General features: G+C 41.6%; 1 protein-coding gene across 2 annotated transcripts in view; it reads left to right on the top strand.

Annotated features, from left to right (window-relative positions):
• Positions 1-20,198, top strand: part of RUNX3 (RUNX family transcription factor 3) — a 218,047-nt gene that overhangs the window by 163,403 nt on the left and 34,446 nt on the right. For both annotated transcript variants that reach the window (XM_082245658.1, XM_082245659.1), the window contains one exon: positions 17,941-18,045. In XM_082245658.1, the coding sequence (XP_082101784.1) occupies positions 17,941-18,045 (105 nt within the window). The remainder of the gene's footprint in view (positions 1-17,940; positions 18,046-20,198) is intronic.

Here is a 20,198-nt window from a genome sequence, read left to right as displayed (position 1 = left end):
TCGTGACATAAGTTTTTGGAGAATTCCTGAATTTGGGTACTAATGGAAGAGACATGGGCCAGATGTATGATCCTGGTCGATTGCAGAGGGGAAAATTCTTCTCCCAGCTCTCTCTCCCGATCCCTAACATAATAGGGAACCGTGCGCGAGACTGCACTTAGGACTAGACCTTGCATGTGGGACAGCAGGTGTCGGGACTCCAGGGGCTGAACAACCCATTTCTCCAAAGGAGAAAGTTGGCTGATCGGGCGAGGGGGTGCAGAGAGTCTGGCCAAAAAGTCATCTGCCACGCCGACATAGGGAAATCCCTGAATCGCTCACGTAGGGCAGTCAGCGATAGGAGTGAATTTGCCGCAGTATGTCTTCCCATCATCTCCTCAGGAACAGAAGAAGCGGGAATCTTCACCCAGCTGGAACCAAGGGAACCCACCCAAGGGAGCAAGTGGGGACACCCGGGGGAGAAATCATCCCCTGCATTAAAACCATCCCAGACACGAAGGGTGGCCCTCCTGAGTGGGGATGACCTTCTCCAGGGGCACCCAGGGTTTGTTTGTGGTGTCATGCGTCCAGTTCAGCAGGCGGATCAGGGCCATTGCCTTATAGTATAAGGAAACGTCGGGCAAGCCCACCCCCCCCCTCCTTTTTCTCTCTCCGAAGGGTAGCATACGCCAGTCGTGGATGTTTGCCATGACAGACGAATTTCAGAAAAGCACGGCGGAGGTGTTTAAAAAAAAGATGGGGCAACTGGATAGGAACCGTGTTGAGCATATAAACCAGTCTGGGTAAGATAGTCATCTTAATGACGTTAACACGACCAAACCAAGTCAGGGGGTACGGCGCCCACGAGTCTAGGTCCGTTATGATGCAAGTCAGTAATTCGCCATAGTTCAGATCGAAGAGGGCTTTCAGTTCAGGGGAGATGTGGACTCCCAAATACAGGAGGGAGACCTCCCTCCATTTGAAGCCAAAAAAAATGGCGTAGTGAGTCCGCCATGGCAGGGGGGATGTGGATGGGGAGCAGTTCCGAATTATCATAATTTATTTTAAAACTGGAGACATCACCAAACAAGCGCAACTCACGCACTAGGACCGGCAGAGAGAGCTGGGGTCGGGCAATGTGAAATAGGAAATCATCGGCGTAGGCTGAAAGTTTGTGTTCCACAGATCCCACAGTGATCCCAGCGTCATCTGGCGTGTCTCTAACCTTCCTCAAGAATGGTTCCAGGGCCAGGACGAAGAGCAGAGGGGATAAGGGACATCCCTGTCTCGTACCATTAAAGATGCAAAAGGTGTCCGAGAGTCGGCCATTCACCCTGACCCTGGCTCCCGGACCTGCATACAGTGCCACGATCCAACCCAGCATCTGGTCTCCTAGGCCCAGGGCTCCAAGGACCTCCAACAAGTACAGCCAGTCCACTCTGTCGAAGGCCTTTTCAGCATCTAGCGACAGGACTAGACTCGGAGCCCCATGCTGTGCCCAGTGCAGAATATGCAAGGCCCAAATGGTATTGTCACGGGCCTCATGATTGGGCATGAAGCTGGTTTGGTCCGGGTGGATCAGAGCAGCCACATGGTCCTGAAGGCGCTATGCCAGAACCTTAGCCATAATTTTGGTGTCAGTGTTGAGGAGTGAAATAGGCCGGTAGTTGGCACAGTGGAGAGGATCCCTGCCCGGTTTAGGTAATACAACTATATGGGCCAAGAGAGCCTCAGGGGCAGTGGGACATCCCTCAAGATCGCATTGAAATACACGCAGAGCTGGGAGCCCAGGATGGGAAACACCTTGTAATACTGATTTGTGAAGCCGTCCGGTCCCGGGTTTTTACCAGGAGGTAAAGAGGACACCACCCTACCCACCTCTTAAGCAGTGATCAGAGCCTCCAGGTCAGCCAAAACGTGCGTCGGGAGCTGAGGGAGACCAGGTTCCCGAACGTAGGCCCGTATCTTGGCCAGCCTGTCCCCCCCGGCCGTAGGGAGGTGGTACAAAGATTCATCAAAGGATTGAAATGTCTTTGCTATTTGGGGAGAACTAACCACACGCCCCTCTGGGGTAACCAAGGCATGAACGTGACGAGCCTCCGCCCGTTTCCATAACATGTGGGCCAAGAGTCTGCCACACTTATTACCATGTTCGTAATAACGATGGGCCAAAAAACTGAGTCTATCCCAGGCTCTACATTCCAAGCATTGTGTCAGTGTCTCCTGGACAGACCCAAGCTCCAGCGCATCCGCCAGGGCCAAGTCACGTTTATGTTTCAACTCCAGGGTGTGGATCCTTTCCAGGAGATCCAAGATCTCCTGCTGTCTCTCCTGCGTGATTTTTTTTAAACGTATTTTAATGCCCTGCAACCACGCCACAAACACCTGCCAGTGCGTTTGCAGAGCGTTACTATAGACTTAAACGGCAGGCATTGAAAGGCTTCAAACTGCTCAAGTCTCGACATGAGGCTTCAATTTTGAAGCGATGTGATGTGACGCGATGCTAACGCTTCATGTTTTGATATTGTGAACAGCACTGTGTGCTGTCCATAGTATCATTTGCATAGGCATTTGAGGAGTGTTTAAAACTCCCCTAAAACACCTGCTTTCAAAGAGCTTTTCTTGGTTTGACTGTTCTAGTCTGTCTTGGTAACAATATACAAATAGGCTAAGATTAGATAACTGTATTTTTGCTGATGATGGAAAAAAATGTGTTCAAGCTGGCCACACATGTTACAATCTTATTCTACAATTTCCTGTAGATCTACCAATAGACTACATGATTATATTGGATATAATGGATGGATAGTTTGGTTAGGACTTCACACTCGTTGTTGTTAGTAAAACAAATGGAAATTCCACTGAGAGTGTACAATCAAATTGTCATGTGCTTCACCAGCTTTACAGCTATACAGTAAAACACCCTCTTTGTCACTGATGTTAATATTCACATGCCTACTGCGCCTAACAGTAAATCTGGCCTTGGGTGATCAGGTAAAACAATCTAAATTCGATTATCAACTATTCCCCTGAGAAAAGACATCTGAAGGTGTTTGATAGTTCATAATATTTTGGGCTGATTTACAGTATTATGTGTGATTAATCACTACATTTATCTAATCGTGTGAAAGGTAATTTCCTTTACCCTTTGAACACCCAATCATGTGCAGATGAAAAAAATGAAAATAAATTTCCTTTTAATATGAATGGATAATTGATTGGAATATGTTTGCAATTTATTGTGTGAAGATTCCCAACTTTAGCAAATCAGCCTCAATAACCTTTACTCAGTCCAACTAAAATCAGCTGGGTTGGATTAATCCAATCCAGCTAACCTTTGGGTGGTTTAGGGAAAACACAGTTGGTTAAAGAATAGATATCACTTTTTCCTTCTATGGGTCCACCTCAAAATCCCTTTTGCACTTCAATCACCTCATAATCCACTGCTAGCCTTTCTTAACCACTTCCTTACCGAGTCATGTAAAATGACGTCGGCAAGGTGGTTGTCTAGATCCGGGCCGCCGTCATATGACGTCGGCCCGTTCTAGCTGCTACTGCGCGCCCCCGGCGGCGCGCAGCGGCGCGATCAGGGATGAGGCTCGTCCCTCGGACATAGCCCATCACTGATCAAGGTAAACAGCCAATAGAAATTGGCTGTTTACCACGTGATCGGCTGTGTCAATCACAGCCGATCACATGAGCGGCTCCAGCACGAGCCGCTCGTTCTCTCTGCAATGCGCGCCCCCGGGGGCGCGCAGAGCAGCGATCGGGGACGAGGCTCGTCCCTCGGACAGAGTCGATCCCCGATCTAGGTAAAGAGCCAATGAAATTGGCTCTTTACCACGTGACCGGCTGTGTCCAATCACAGCCGGTCACAAATGTCAACAGAGAACACGGTAACTAGCTGTCACCGTGTTCTCCTCCTCACACACTGATCCTGTGTGAGGAGGAGATTGTGGTAACAGCTAGTTACCAACTACAGTGCACCCCAACCACACTGATTGCCCCCCCCCAATAAAGAGCACCTGTCACTAGCCCATCAAAGTACCCGAGTACCTGTCATCAGGTACTCAGATGACAGGTACTCGGGTACTCTGATGGGCTGGTGACAGGTATTCGGGTACTCTGATGACAGGTACTCGGGTACTCTGATGACGGATACTCTGATGATGGGTACTCGGGTACTCTGACGGGTACTCGGGTACTCTGATGACGGGTACTCGGGTACTCTGATGACGGGTACTCGGGTACTCTGATGACAGGTACTCGGGTACTCTGATGACGGGTACTCGGGTACTCTGATGACAGGTACTCGGGTACTCTGATGACAGGTACTCGGGTACTCTGATGACGGGTACTCGGGTACTCTGATGACGGGTACTCGGGTACTCTGACAGGTACTCGGGTACTCTGATGACAGGTACTCGGGTACTCTGATGACGGGTACTCGGGTACTCTGATGACAGGTACTCGGGTACTCTGATGACAGGTACTCGGGTACTTTGAGTACCTGTCAACGGAGTACCCGTCATCAGAGTACCTGAGTACCTGTCACCTACCCATCAGAGTACCCGAGTACCTTCCACCTGCTCATCAGAGTACCTGACGCCTGAAGTACCCAAGTACTTGCCGCCTGCTCATCAGTACCCATCACTACTCATCAGTACTCATCAGTACCTATCATGTATCAGTACTGATCATCAGTACCCATCAGTACAGTATCACCTATCACCTATCAGTCAGTGAGTACTACTCATCAGTACCTATCACCTGCCTGTCACCTGCCCATCAGAGTACCCGAGTACCTGTCACCTGCCTATCGGAGTACCCGAGTACCTGCCACCTGCTCATCAGTACCAGAGTACCTGTCACCTGCCCAACAAAGTACCCGAGTACCTGTCACCCTTCATACAGCCACCATGTCCAAGTCCAAAAAGGTTTATATACGTCGTCCGTTTAAACCTAAATACCGGTGTTATGGTAGCAGATAGCTGCCATAACCCTGGTATTTTTTTAAACGGTGGACGGTTGGCTTTCCGATAAGGGTGGTCCCAGCGGCGGATTCGCCGTGGGATCACCCTTCCGGGATGGCGGAAGAGGCGCCCCCCCCCCTCCCGACGCGTTCCGGTCCTTTTCCCCGCTTACCGGACCCGCCGGCAGCGGGGAAAACGATCCGGTCCCGAATCCTCACAGACAGGATGTCGAGTGAGGGCAAGCTTGCCCTCACTTGACTCTATGGTCTTGGAGGACCGGAGGTACGGAAAATGTTGTTGCCTAGCAACCAGTTTAAAGGTCCTTTTTTTTTTTTTTCATTTTATATTATAATTATTGTTATTTTTTTTTTTTTCTATCTTTTAGTGTACTTGTGAGATCTGAGGACTTTTTGACCCCAGATCTCACAAAAAAGAGGTCCTGTCGTGCCTATTTCTATTACGAGGAATATTTACATTTCTTTTAATAGAAATAAAAATGATCAATTTTTTTTTTTTTTTTTTAAACGGTGTAAAAATAAAAAATAATAAATAAAATAAATAGTAAAAAAAAAAAAAAAAAAAAAAATTAAAGCGCCCTGTCCCCGTTAGCTCGCGCGCAGAAGCGAATGCATACAGAAACCCCGCCCACATATGTAAACGGTGTTCAAACCACACATGTGAGGTATCGCCGCGATCGTTAGAGCAAGGGGAATAATTTGAGCCCTAGACCTCCTCTGTAACTCAAAGATGGCAACCTGTAGAAATTTTTAAATTGTCGCCTATGGGGATTTTTAAGTACCAAAGTTTGTCACCATTCCCTGAGCGTGCGCAATTTTGAAACATGACATGTTGGGTATCTATTTACTCGGCGTAACATTATCTTTCACATTATGGAAAAAAATTGGGCTAACTTTACTGGTTTCTTATTTTTTAATTAAAAAAAGTGAATTTTTTCCAAAAAAACTGCGTTTGGAAGACCGCTACGCAAATACGGTGTGATAAAAAATAGTGCAATAATCTCCATTTTATTCTCTAGGGTCTCTGCTAAAAAAAAATATATAATGTTTGGGGGTTCTAAGCAGTTTTCTAGCAAAACAACTGATTTTAGCTTGTAAACACCAAATGTCAAAAATAGGCCTAGGCAAGTGGCTAGGATGCATGATGATGCTCCTTGGATGTTCGGCCCCTCTATATGGCTAGGCTGTGAAAAAGTCTCACACATGTGGTATTGCCATACTCAGGAGGAGTGGCAGAATGTATTTTGGGGTGTCATTTTTGCTGTGTACATGCTATGTGTTAGGAATATCCTATAAATTGACAACTTTGTGTAAAAAAAAAAAGTTTTCATTTTTTTCCCACATTTTCCAAAAACCTGTGGAAAAAAATGATATGTTCAAACGACCCATAATGCCTCATAGAATATACGTTGGAGTGTTTGCTTTCCAAAATGGGGTCATTTTGTGGACTTTTCCATTGTATTGGTGCTCTAGGGCCTTGAAAAGTGTGATAGGTAGTAAGAAAGTTTTATGTGTATTTATGCTCCTAGAACGCCTGAATGTGCTTCTTGGACGTGGAGTCTCTTTTTGTGGCCAGGCTGTGTAAAAGTCTCACACATGTGGTATCGCCATACTCGGAAGGAGTAGCAGAATGTATTTTTGGGTGTAATTTTTGCTGTGTACATGCTATGTGTTAGAAATAGCTTATAAATTGACAACTTTGTGGGAAAAAAAAGAAAAAAAAAATTTTTTCTTCATTTTCCCAAGAATTGTGGGAAAAAATTACAACTTCAAAAAACTCACCATGCCTCTTACTAAATACCTTGGACTGTCTACTTTACAAAAAGGGGTCATTTGGTCGGTATTTGTACTGTCCTGACATTTCAGGGCCTCAAGAAAGGAGATAGGCAGTCAGTACATCTGGTGTGATCAATTTTCAGTAATTGGTACCATAGCTTCTAGACTCAATAACTTTCACACAGACTAAATAATATACACTAATTTGGGTTAATTTTACCAGAGACATGTAGCAGTATACATTTTGGCCCAAATGTATGAAGAAAAATTTATTTTTTGCAAAATTTCATAATTGAAACTAAAAAAAAGTGTTTTTTTTTCAAAATTTTTGCTCTTTTTTTGCATATATCACGAAAAAAAAAAACCCCAGTTGTGATCAAATACCACCAAAAGAAAGCTCTATTTGTGTGAAAAAAATGATAAAAATTTTGTTTGGTTATAGTGTAGCATGACTGAGCAATTGTCATTCAAAGTGTGAGAGTGCTGAAAGCTGAAAATTGGTCTGGGCAGGAAGGGTGTCTAACTGCTCTGTATGGAAGCGGTTAAGAACCCGTCATTCTACCCAGGTTTTGTCTCTCCTGCCTCCTTCTACGCCTGATAGGCTGTGAACTTAATTATTCTTCACAAGCTGACTACTGCTGCAGTCTTCAAGTCATTTTCATCCTTCCAGAAATCACACGGCCTCCCCAATTTAGACATTTTCCACTACTTACATCTCAAACATTTTTATTCTTCCTACCTTACACCAAACTCCTCTCTAAAACAGATGACTCAGTTGGAAAATGTGTGCAAATGAGACCCTTACACCCCCAGGTCTCATATCTCACCTCTACCTTCAATTACTGGACAAACGTGATACTAAACCCCCTACGTACACAAGCCACTGGGAGCAAGACCTTAGACTCTCCTCAGAAGCAATTGATAGAACTGATGTCTGGGCCATAACCAAATCTTCTGTACAGAACATTACAGCATTGAAAGCTAACTATAAAGCCTTGACCTGCTGGTACTTAGTTCCTGCTAGAGTTTTTCAAATTCGATCCAAACCACCCGTCAACCTGTTTTTGAGGTTGTGAAGGTGGTCCTGCCCCATAGATAACCAGTTTTGGAAGAAGATATTTTAAATCATTTCTACACTGTTTTCTACCATAGTCCCTCTTGCATTGTTTTATGCTCCCCCCAACCTAACTCAAGTCGAATTCAAAGAGTAACTCCACTTTTGTGGGGAGAAAATAGCAAATAAAGAAAATATAATATAGCTTATACAATTGCGACACAAGTCATAATGTAATTGAATGTTATTAAAAATTACCTTTCCTTTTTAATCTGCAGAATTTTCTGAAAATTTTATGTAATATGGCTACCTTGAGGTGTTCTATATACAGAATGTGTATAGAACACCCCCCCCCCAAGAAACATAATTTCCTGCTTGTGTGGTTGGCTCTTGAATTTTCCCAGAAGTGTGCACTAAGATAGAAGTCAGATTTCAGGCATCCCCTGCAACAAAAATTTCATTTTTTGTGAGATACTCCCAATAGGAACATGTCTAAAGGGATGCAGGCCCAGCGGTTTTCCTCATTAGTGCTCTTTGCAGCTGCACAGCTGATTGATAATTATGAAACCTCCCCCATTAGTGACACTCCGCACAGAGGAACAAACAGTAATTTCTTCAGAATAACAAAAGGTAGGAATCTGCAACAAAGTTTGTTAAAATCCTTGCAATGTACATAGATCACTCAGAGGGGAATGTCTTTTTTTTTCTAAGCAAAAGTGGAGTTACGCTTTAAAGCAGAGTTCCAGTCTGTAAAAAAAATAAATAAATTTGGCAGCTACAAATACTGTAGCTGCTAACTTTTAATATAGGGACACTTACCTGTCCTGGGATTCAGCGATGTCGACACCCCTAGCCGATTCATCAATCTGCTTCGGGTACAGATGTCAGCATCTGTAGTAAGGGAAACAGGAACTGAAGCCTTTTGCGCTGTTCTTTCTGAATGGCCCCTCCATCTTCTAGAACCTCTGTATGTCCCAGAAGGCAGCAGGGGTGAGAAGGAGGGGCCAGTATAGTATTGGGAGTACAGTGTTGGTACTGTAGGTACTGTACCGAAGGTCCAGATTTTTCTTTAAAGATCACTAGTGGGATTACTAGCAGGATGAACGAGGTCCTGATCACCCCCATATAGATCTTTAGTTATAACTAGAGGGATTACAAGCAAGAAAAAGGAGGTCCTGATTCTCCTTTATAGATATGAGGTTATCACTAGATGGATCACCAGCAGGGGGAAAAAGTTCCTGATTCCTCTATATAGATATTTGGGTATCAATAGATGTATCAGCAGCAGGGGGGATAAGGTCCTCATTCCTCTATATAGATATTTACTTATCACTAGAAGATTTACCAGCAGGAGAAAGGAAATCCTGATTCACCTATATAGATTTTTAGTTATTACTAGATAGAATACCAGCAGGAGGAAGGAGGTCCTTATCCCCTATAAAGATCTTTAGTTTTCATTAGAGGGATCCCCAGCAGGAGGAAGGAGGTACTGCTTCCTCTACATAGATCTTTAGTTATTGCTAGAGGGATCATCAGCAGGAGCAAGAGGGTCCTGATTTCTTTATTTAACCTCAACAAGTGGTAAAAGGTTTTTCTTTTACCTTAATGCGGGGAATGAGTTAAGGTATAAACACATTTTAACTTTAAAACCAGTTTAAGTGATGGAAATATTTCTTTACCTTACTTTCTATTCCCAGGCCTCCCTACTGCAGACTTCTTGCCATCTGTCACTTTCAGAATGTCTGATGTATTAAAATTGTCAAAATTTTAGAGAAAAAGAGATAGATAGATTGAGGGAAAGTTGTATGGTGTAGATCTACCCACAATACTAGTGTGGTACTCTTTGAAGTATGGTTGCAGTGCAATTTTTAGCATTGATATTAAGTTAAGGTGGGTGGATAGAGGTTAGCATTGTTTAAGTGTTTTACTAGACTGCATTAGCAGTTCAATTACTTTTTTTTTTCAATGACTGGTTTTATTTGCTCTCTAAAATTGCTGTTCAGAACTATGGTTATACACATTACACACTGTGTAATTTTGCACTCTGCAAGTACAGTTGCTCCAGAGCTTAGTTAATGAGCAGAAGCTCTGCGGACTTCCATCATCCAATCATGTGCAAGGAAAAATGACATTTTTTTTCCCTTGCACGCGATTCGGTACTCTGTCCAAAGTGAAGCTTTACCTCATTTACTGAGTTTTGGAGCAACTGCATTTTTAAAAGTGTCTATTTTCCTTTCAACCCCATAATTCCTTGAACAGAGAAAACTTTAGCTGCAAATAACTGACCAACATTTCGACTGCTTGTAGTAACTACAGAAGCTGCTGTAATCTGCTTTAAATTGGTTCCAACCACAAATAGTTAAATAATGAAAGGAAATAAAATATTTCTGCTTAACAAGAAATTAGGTAAACGGATGGGAGTGGTGCATGACAACTTATAGATATGTTACATATAGTTCTACATTGTGTTCTACTTAAAAACTGCTTACTCCTATTATCAAATATCCTATTGCTGCACAACCATTTGTAGTACCAGTATTGTTGGAAGAATTAAAGAAGACCTGTACTATGGAATCTGTGCCCAAAAAGGTGCGCAGAGGACAAAGGACTAGTCACCAATATTGCCTGTAAGCTACGTAGAGAACATGGAGTGCATTGGCCTTGTGAAGCATGTACTAACATGATTATATACAAAACAGTTGTACCCTCATAAGCATAAAATAAGAGCTTGCGTTTGCATATAAACAACGGCTCAAATATAGCTGGATTGGTGCTAGTTCATGGTCAATATTAAGTTCTTTATGAACTTACAGTGTCCTGTGATGCTAGGGGCACCATAAGAGGATGAATCCACAAGTCTTTAGTCTTATAGATTCATTCTCTTATGGTGAATCCACAAGTCTTTAGTCTTCAGCTATTGACTGAAGCAATATTCCCAAATATGCAAGAAAAAAAGAAACACAAAGGCACCTCTAAATGCAGACTGTAGATAATTTAATGTAAAATAACAGGTTCTTAAAAACTCACATTTCTCATGCGGCGCATGCTCCGAAACGCGTCGCAATTTTATGACGTCACTGGTGCAGGATTGCGATCCAAGGTGCGGTTCAGCCCTCGTTTTCATCTTCTCTCCCCGGAAGCCGGCTTATACATCCACGGAGGAAGCAGAAAGGAAAAACGGCTTACTAAATCTGCTGGAAGAATCGAAGCCCCACCGTCCAGGACTCATAGAGGGACTCTTCATTCCCCATTTTCAGGCTACATGTACTCATGAGAAATGTGAGTTTTTTCAGTACTTAAATATAGTACAGTACAATATACCAGTAGTTTGCCACTTGTAGAAAACTTAAGTTGTTTTTTTTTTTTGTCATATTATTGTCACTTTCATTGGTCAGCAAATGTATTTATACATACACAAGCTTTTATTTCACGTTTGTGAGTATTATTCTTGTGTAATATATTATAAATGTTAGTACATGTATCACAAGGCCTATGGGCTCCGTGTTCTCTACTTTTTCTGCTATATGAGATCACCCTACCTATTACAAGAGCTGCATGCCATGATGTCATGTAAAACTAGAAAAATATTCCCTTTTTACCTGGGAAATGACAGTCACTTGATCATGCTTAAAGCACAGTAGGGTTTAAAACCCTACACTGCTCAAAAAAAATTAAAGGAACACTTTTTAATCGGAGTATAGCATCAAGTCAATTAAACTTCTGTGATATTGATCTGGTCAGTTAAGTAGCAGAAGGGGTTGTTAATCAGTTTCAGCTGCTTTGGTGTTAATGAAATTAACAGGTGCACTAGATGAGCAACAGCGAGACAACCTCCAAAACAGGAATGGTTTTACAGGTGGATGCCACTGACATTTTCTTTCCCTACTCCTCTTTTTTGACTGTTTTTAACTAGTTTTGCATTTGGCTAGGGTCATTGTCACTACTGGTAGCATGAAGCGATACCTGGACCCTATAGAGGTTGCACAGGCAGCCCAACTCCTCCAGGATGGCACTTCAATACGTGCCATTGCCAGAAGGTTTGCTGTGTCTCCAAGAACAGTTTCGAGAGCATGGAGGAGATTCCAAGAGACAGGCAGTTACTCAAGGAGAGCTGGACAGGGCAGTAAAAATTCCTTAACCCATCAGCAGGACCGGTATATGCTCCTATGTGCAAGGAGGAACAGGATGAGCACTGCCAGAGCCCTACAAAATGACCTCCAGCAGGCCACTGGTGTTAATGTCTCTGACCAAACAATCAGAAACAGACTTCATGAGGGGGGCCTGAGGGCCCGATGTTCTCTAATAGGCCCTGTGTTCACTGTCCAGCACTGTGGAGCTCGATTGGCATTTGCCATTAAACACCAGAATTGGCAGGTCTGCCACTGGCATACCATGCTTTTCACAGATGAGAGCAGTCTCCCCTGAGCACATGTGACTGATGTGAAAGGGTCTGGAAAAGCCGTGGAAAACGTTATGCTGCCTGTAACATCGTTCAGCATGACTGGTTTGGTGGTGGGTCAGTGAGTGTCTGGGGAGGCAAATTCATGGAGGGACACACAGATCTCTACAGTCTAGACTAAGGCACTCTGACTGCCATTAGGTATTGGGATGAAATCCTTGGACCCATTCTCAGACCCTATGCTGGTGCACTGGGTCCTGGGTTCCTCCTGGTGCACGACAATGCCGGCCTTATGTGGCGAGAGTATGCAGTCAGTTCCCAGAAGATGAAGGAATTGATATCACTGACTGGCCCCCACGCTCGCCTGACCTAAATCCAATAAACACCTCTGGGACATTATGTTTCAATCCATCTGTTGCCACCAGGTTGCACCTCGGTCTGTTCAGGAGCTCGGTGATGCCCTGGTCCAGATCTGGGAGGAAATACCCCAGGACACTATCCGTTGTCTCTTTAGGAGCATGCCCTTACATTGTCAGGCATGCATACAAGTACGTGGGGGCCATAGAAACTAATGAGTACCATCTTGAGTTGCTGCAATGAAATTTCAGCAAAATGAACTAGCCTGCTGCATCATTTTTTCACTTTGATTTTAGGGGTGTCTTTGAATTCAGCCCTCTGTAGGTTGATAATTTTCATTTCCATCAAACGATGTGGCATCCTTTCATTCCTAACACATTACCCAGTCCATATCAGTATAGATATCCAGCATGATATTTTTCCCCATTGATGTGTTTTCAATGTGTTCCTTTAATTTTTTTTGAGCAGTGTATATTGCCTGTAGGCTCCTTGCAATTGCTTAGTTCCATATTGCCATGCCTTATTCTACACCTGTTTGGGAGTAGAATTACAGAGCTTTGTTTCCTCAGAGCTGCCCCACAGTGATTGGGTATCTGCTAGCAGCTGGGGTAATATTCTAAAGGCAGAAGCATTGGTGGAGGAAGCACAGATCCACAGAATGAATGAAACAGAAGCATGGAGATGCTTGTCTGCAGCTCATTAGATACAGCTTTCTCTCCAGCAAGGAGAACCCTTTGATCGCCCCTGATGTTAACCCCTTCCCAGTCAGTGTCAATAGTACAGTGACAGTGCATATTTTTAGCACCGATTACTGTATTAGTGTCAAAAACAGCATCTCTCCTGCGCTCAAGTGGTATGCAGGAAGGCAAGTGGCCTGAATGGTCTTTTTAGCACAGAAATAGGTGGCCTTGCTACCCCCTCAGGACCAAGGATATACAAAAACACTGAAAGACAATAACAAAGGAAGGGCGCACCAGCCTTGTGCATTATCACTAAAATTTTTTATTAAAATCCAAGTAGGTAGCATACATTATACTCACAAAGGGTGGCGATTTTGGCTCTGAGGAAGAGGGTTCTCCCTCAAAACGAGTAAGCCAGGTTATTGTGGATGCCATCACGCCATCCAGTAGTATAGAAGTGTCCTGGAGGCGATTGGTTCCTATTTCCTACATGCATGTGCACATCTTACATTGTGAGTATAATGTATGCTACCTACTTGGATTTTATTAAAATTTTTTAGTGGTAATGCACAAGGTCGGTGAGCCCTTCTCTTGTTGTTGTCTTTACTGTATTAGTAAAATCGATCAAAAGGCAGCGCTAACAGGTATATATAAATAGTAAATCCGTGTATACTGTGATAAAAAATATATACAAAAATAAAGTGCACAATGTGATCAAAAATTACAAAATTCATAAATATTAAGGTGCATAAGTAAAGTGCAATCATATATCCATCGTGCAACCATATGCAATAGTGCAAAAATAAATAAAGTGCAGTCCAAAAGATGGTTCCCTTCAGTGGAACTAAAGTGCTGGAAGATGCTTAGATAATCCACAAATGTGCCCGGGTGCTCTCAGGAGGAAAACCCCCCTATGGGGATGCACTCACCAAATCTAGGAAAAAAGCAAGCCTTGAGCAGACACAATGTCCCCTGGACGGATGGATGGATCCAGCACAGCCTCTTTAAGAATGTCTTTCTATTGACTCCTCTCCACTTAGTTCACGACCATATGTTAAAAAAGGGGAAGGAGCCAGACATAGTGAAGCCCGTAGGTACTTTTATTAAAAAGCAAAAGAAAACTACTCACAAACGTAATGTTGTATTCAGCATTGGTTACAATCACTTCAAAGTCATCCCACTTCCGCGTACGCTGCCGGCGTGCGTTCCATGGTGGTTACAGAAAATGACGTTGTGTATTGCTCCGCTGCCCGGAAAAACGTTGATGCATTTCGCCCGCCTTTTTTGGGCGTTATCAAAGACTTTGATAGTGATTGTGGATTATCTAAGCACCTTCCAGCACTTTAGTTCCACTGAAGGGAACCATCTTTTGGACTGCACTTTATTTATTTTTGCACTATTGCATATGGTTGCACGATGGATATATGACTGCACTTTACTTATGCACCTTAATATTTATGAATTTTGTAATTTTTGATCACATTGTGCACTTTATTTTTGTATATATTTTTTATCACAGTATACACGGATTTACTATTTATATATACCTGTTAGCGCTGCCTTTTGATCAATTTTAGTTTTTCTGGTGTTTTACCTAGTGAGTAGCAACTTCAGGATACACAAAAAAATATTTTATTATATTTATTTTATCGATTTATACATTTTTTTAGCGCGGGTTTTAATCTTTTAGTTTCACACGTTTACTGTATTAGTGTCACTGGTCCCTCAAAAAGTGTCAAAAAGTGTCAGTTAGTGTCCAATTTATCCGCTGCAATATTTCAGTCCCGCTATAAGTCATTACTCGCCGCCATTATTAGTAAAAAAATAGTAACTAGTAAAAATAATCCATAAATATATCCCATAGTTTGTAGACACTATAACTTTTGCGCAAACCAAGCAATATTTACTTATTTGGATTTTTTTTACCAAAAATATGTAGCAGAATACATATTGGCCTAAACTAATAAAGAAATTTGTTTTTTTTTACATTTTTTTAAATCAATATAATAGTTTTATAAAAGAAAATCGTTTTTTTTGTTTTTTGTTTTTTTTTTTGTTTTTTTCAAAATTGTCAGTCTGCAGTGAGAAAACTAACATTAGATGATTCATTAACAAAAATAAACTGCTACATTTTCATTGTGCCAGTGTTCATTTTGGCAGCAAATTTCAATTTAGTTTTAGTCTTAGTCTTAGGACTAAAATGGCATTTTAGTTTTAGTACCATTTTGGTCTTCTGCAAGTGTTTTAGTTTTAGTCGTATTTGGTCGACTAAAACTCCAGTACATTTTAGTCAACTAAAATATCTTATATTGAATGGGAGTAGTTCAATTGTAATTTGTAATGCATTATTTAAGCATTTCTCTACAATTTCCAAACTCATTATATACTACTGCTGGTCCTGGAGTGAAAAGTCGAATATGTTATTATTTCTGGTATTAAGCTTTGAGCATGCACTAGCACAGCACTACACCAGTGTTAATTTTAGCAGCAAATTTCAATTTGGTTTTAGTTATAGTCTTTTGACTAAAATGCCATTTTAGTTTTAGTCATATTTTAGTCTTAAGACTAAAATGCCATTTTAGTTTTAGTCGTATTTTAGTCATCTGAATTGTTTTAGTTTTAGTCGTATTTTAGTCGACAAAAATTGTTTTAATTTAGTCGACGAAAATGTTTTAGTCGACTAAATTAACACTGCATTGTGCACTGTGCAAATCAGTAGAAGCCTAAACTGACTTACAGTGCTGCCTCTTATTCTCTCAGTGCTGTTGTAAAAGGGATTACAGGGAGCTTATACAAAGAAAGATGCAGGTACTTTTACCAGTTTTATGTCTCTTTATTTGTAATGTAATATTTGTTTCTAACTTATTACTAGATTAAATTGCAGTTTTCATGTGTCTCAAATTCAGTTTAAAGCTAATTTATATACTCTTATTTGTTCCACTGAAAAGAATTCTAAAAGCTGTGCTCAAGCAGGCTGTACATACAGTGCCTTGCGAAAGTATTCGCCCCCCCCCCCCCTTGAACTTTTCGACCTTTTGCCACATTTCAGGCTTCAAACATAAAGATATAAAACTGTAATTTTTTGTGAAGAATCAACAATAAGTGGGACACAATCATGAAGTGGAACGAAATTTATTGGATATTTCAAACCTTTTTAACAAATAAAAAACTGAAAAATTGGGCGTGCAAAATTATTCAGCCTCCTTAAGTTAATACTTTGTAGCGCCACCTTTTGCTGCGATTACAGCTGTAAGTCGCTTGGGGTATGTCTCTATCAGTTTTGCACATCGAGAGACTGAAATTTTTGCCCATTCCTCCTTGCAAAACAGCTCGAGCTCAGTGAGGTTGGATGGAGAGCGTTTGTGAACAGCAGTTTTCAGTTCTTTCCACAGATTCTCGATTGGATTCAGGTCTGGACTTTGACTTGGCCATTCTAACACCTGGATATGTTTATTTGTGAACCATTCCATTGTAGATTTTGCTTTATGTTTTATTTAAGAAGTTATCTTTAAGAAATGGCTTTCTTCTAGCCACTCTTCCATAAAGGCCAGATTTGTGCAGTATACGACTGATTGTTATTCTATGGACAGAGTCTCCCACCTCAGCTGTAGATCTCTGCAGTTCATCCAGAGTGATCATGGGCCTCTTGGCTGCATCTCTGATCAGTCTTCTCCTTGTATGAGCTGAAGGTTTAGAGGGACGACCAGGTCTTCGTAGATTTGCAGTTGTCTGATACTCCTTCCATTTCAATATTATTGCTTGCACAGTGCTCCTTGGGATGTTTAAAGCTTGGGAAATCTTTTTGTATCCAAATCCGGCTTTAAACTTCTCCACAACAGTATCTCGGACCTTCCTGGTGTGTTCCTTGTTCTTCATGATGCTCTCTGCGCTTTAAACGGACCTCTGAGACTATCACAGTGCAGGTGCATTTATACGGAGGCTTGATTACACACAGGTGGATTCTATTTATCATCATTAGTCATTTAGGTCAACTTTGGACCATTCAGAGATCCTCACTGAACTTCTGGAGAGAGTTTGCTGCACTGAAAGTAAAGGGGCTGAATAATTTTGCACGCCCAATTTTTCAGTTTTTTATTTGTTAACAAAGTTTGAAATATCCAATAAATTTCGTTCCACTTCATGATTGTGTCCCACTTGTTGATGGTTCTTCATAAAAAATTACAGTTTTATATCTTAATGTTTGAAGCCTGAAATGTAGCAAAAGGTCAAAAAGTTCAAGGGGGCCGAATACTTTCGCAAGGCACTTTAGCTCTTTCGCTCTATATGTATAATTTATATTGAACTGTGCAAGAAACCATATTCTAGCTAACATTAGTTTGACACAAGTATTTTCTAATTATCAGACAATGCATTTAAAATGTTTTAGGATGTAAGGTTTTACTGCAATTACGTTCTAGATGACTGAGCAATTGGGAACTCATCATCACCTCTTTAATATTCCCCACACCTGTAATACATCCACTTTATGAGATGCCCCTAATGTAGAGGAAAATGGTTATGGGAGTTTGTAGTAGCAGATACAGAGTGCTTTACACTGGGATTTACATCTTTTTTTCTATGGTTCCAGAACCCTAGGAACCTCAAAGCTTCCCAGGCTAAAGAGGCCAGTACTGTAACATACATAAAGTAAGCAGTGTTCACTTATTAAAATTATTAACATGTCTCTTTTTCTTTTGGTCGGCAGGCAAGAGTTTCACTTTGACAATCACCGTTTTCACAAGTCCTACTCAAGTTGCTACATACCACAGAGCCATCAAAGTGACCGTGGATGGTCCACGAGAACCAAGAAGTAAGTTCTAAGTATTAAAATAAAAGCAAAACTAAGCCTAATTTACTTTAGTTAGACCGGCTTTCATAACTTGTTACCAAAAATTGAATTTTGCAGTTTTCAATTTAGGATAAAAAGAGAAAATGTTCCCAATTAGAGATCTAAAGGTTCACTTTCATAAATTGCATACAATGTTCAGATTTTCTCAGAAATTTGCAGTTAACCAAAATATCTAATAAAACATTATCAACCATACAAATGTAATCAGTTTGTTTGCGCAAAACAAATCTACTTACATCATTTCCATTGGTAATTCATAGCTCACTTTGTCACTTAAAAGACAGAGAAGTACCATCTACCCTTCAGTGAACAGATTAGGATGTGTTCATCTAAACTGTAAATGAGCACAGATGCAAAATGGGCTGTATTCACCAACAGAGCAACAACACCTGAGTACCATTTTATATTCAGTATTCCCCTTCATTATCAATACATTTATGCAATTTTTAGTGCTGTGATTGTTTGGCTGACAATTGCACTGTACCCATATTAATTGTATATCATTTTTTTAGACAGATACAACTTTATTTGGTGGTATTCATTAACTGATGTTTTTTTTTTTTTTTTTTTAAATATAAACTTTATTGAAACATGAAGCGGTAACCACAAAATAATTTACAACAACTATTCAGACAGGGCAATACAAAATGTCTTCAAGACTCGTAAACAATCAAACAAAAAGTAAAGGCAATGCCACACTATGGAGGAGATTTACTAAAGCTGGTGTGCTCAGAATCTGGTGCAGCTGTGCATGGTAGCCAATCAGCTTTTAACTTCAACTTGTTCAGTTAGGCTTTGACAATAAAATCTGGAAGCTGATTGGTTTCTCTGCAGAGCTGCACCAGATTTTGCACACTCCAGTTTTAGTAAATACCCCCCTATGTATGCACATAGTGCCATACATAGTGGCCATTTAGCCTCGTGCCATTTTGAAATTTCTTAGAAAGAAGGAAGAAAAAATAATGGGTGACGGAATGCCCTCACCCTCTTAGGTTAGGGAAGAGAAGGGGAGAAGAGAGAAGAGGGAGAAGAGAGGGGGGGATAGAGAGGAAATGAAAAAAAAAAGGGGGGGTGTGAGGAGCAGGAGCATTGGAGGAGCAGACGGGCTGTCACATCCAGTAGGGCCTGTGAGGGGAAAGGCTTATGCCCCAAATATAGCCACTCCCTCAGCTGAAAGGACAAAAAGATTCCACAAATCCCAGGTTTTCACGTATTGTTCCCATTTGTGTTGGGCCGTGAGGACCAGGTCCTCCATCCTGTTTATCTCTTCTACTTTTCTTAACCAGTGTGTTCAGGTCGGGGTGAGGATTTTTTCCAATGTAAAGGCATACAAGATTTAGCAGCGTTCACTAGATGTCGGACAATTGATTTCTTGTACTGTGATGCTGGAAAGTCAGAGAGATGTAGGAGGAAGAAAGCAGGGTCATCTGGGATTAACTGGTGTTTTTTTTACATAGTTACATAGTTTGTGAGGTTGAAAAATGACATCAGTCCATCCAGTTCAACCTATGATGTGTGTGTGTGTTAGTACATTGTATATCCCTGTATGTTGTGGTCTTTAAGGTGCCCATCTAATCGTTTTTTGAAACTATCAATGCGCTCTGCTAATACGACTGCTTGTGGAAGCGAATTCCACATCCTTACTGCTCTGACAGTGAAGAACCCCTTATGTATTTTAAGGTTAAACCGTTTTTCCTCTAGTTTTAGTGAGTGGCCACGTGTCTTATTGTATTCCCTTTCTCTAAAAAGTTTGTTCCTTATGCTAGGGTCCTCACCTGTACACTATTTGTACATTGATATCATATCCCCCCTCAAGCGTCTCTTCTCCAGAGAGAATAAGTTCAGTGCTTGTAGTCTTTTCTCATAGCCGATGCCCTCCATTCCCCTAATTAATTTTGTTGCCCTTCTCTGGAATCTCTTCAGTTCCAGCACATCCTTCCTGAGGACCGGTGCCCAGAACTGGACAACATACTCTAGATGTGGCCGGACCAAAGTCTTGTAGAGTGGGAGAATAATCTCTTTATTTCTGGAGTGAATCCCCTTTTTTATACATCCCAGTATTCTGTTGGCTTTGCTTGCAGCGGCTTGGCATTGCATGCCACTGCCAAGCCTGT

The sequence above is a fragment of the Pelophylax lessonae genome (assembly GCF_965119305.1).
Source record: "Pelophylax lessonae genome assembly, chromosome: 2".
NCBI classification, from domain to species: domain Eukaryota; kingdom Metazoa; phylum Chordata; class Amphibia; order Anura; family Ranidae; genus Pelophylax; species Pelophylax lessonae.
The sequence above is the reverse complement of the archived record's forward strand: the minus strand, read 5'-3'. Positions and strand labels throughout refer to the sequence as shown.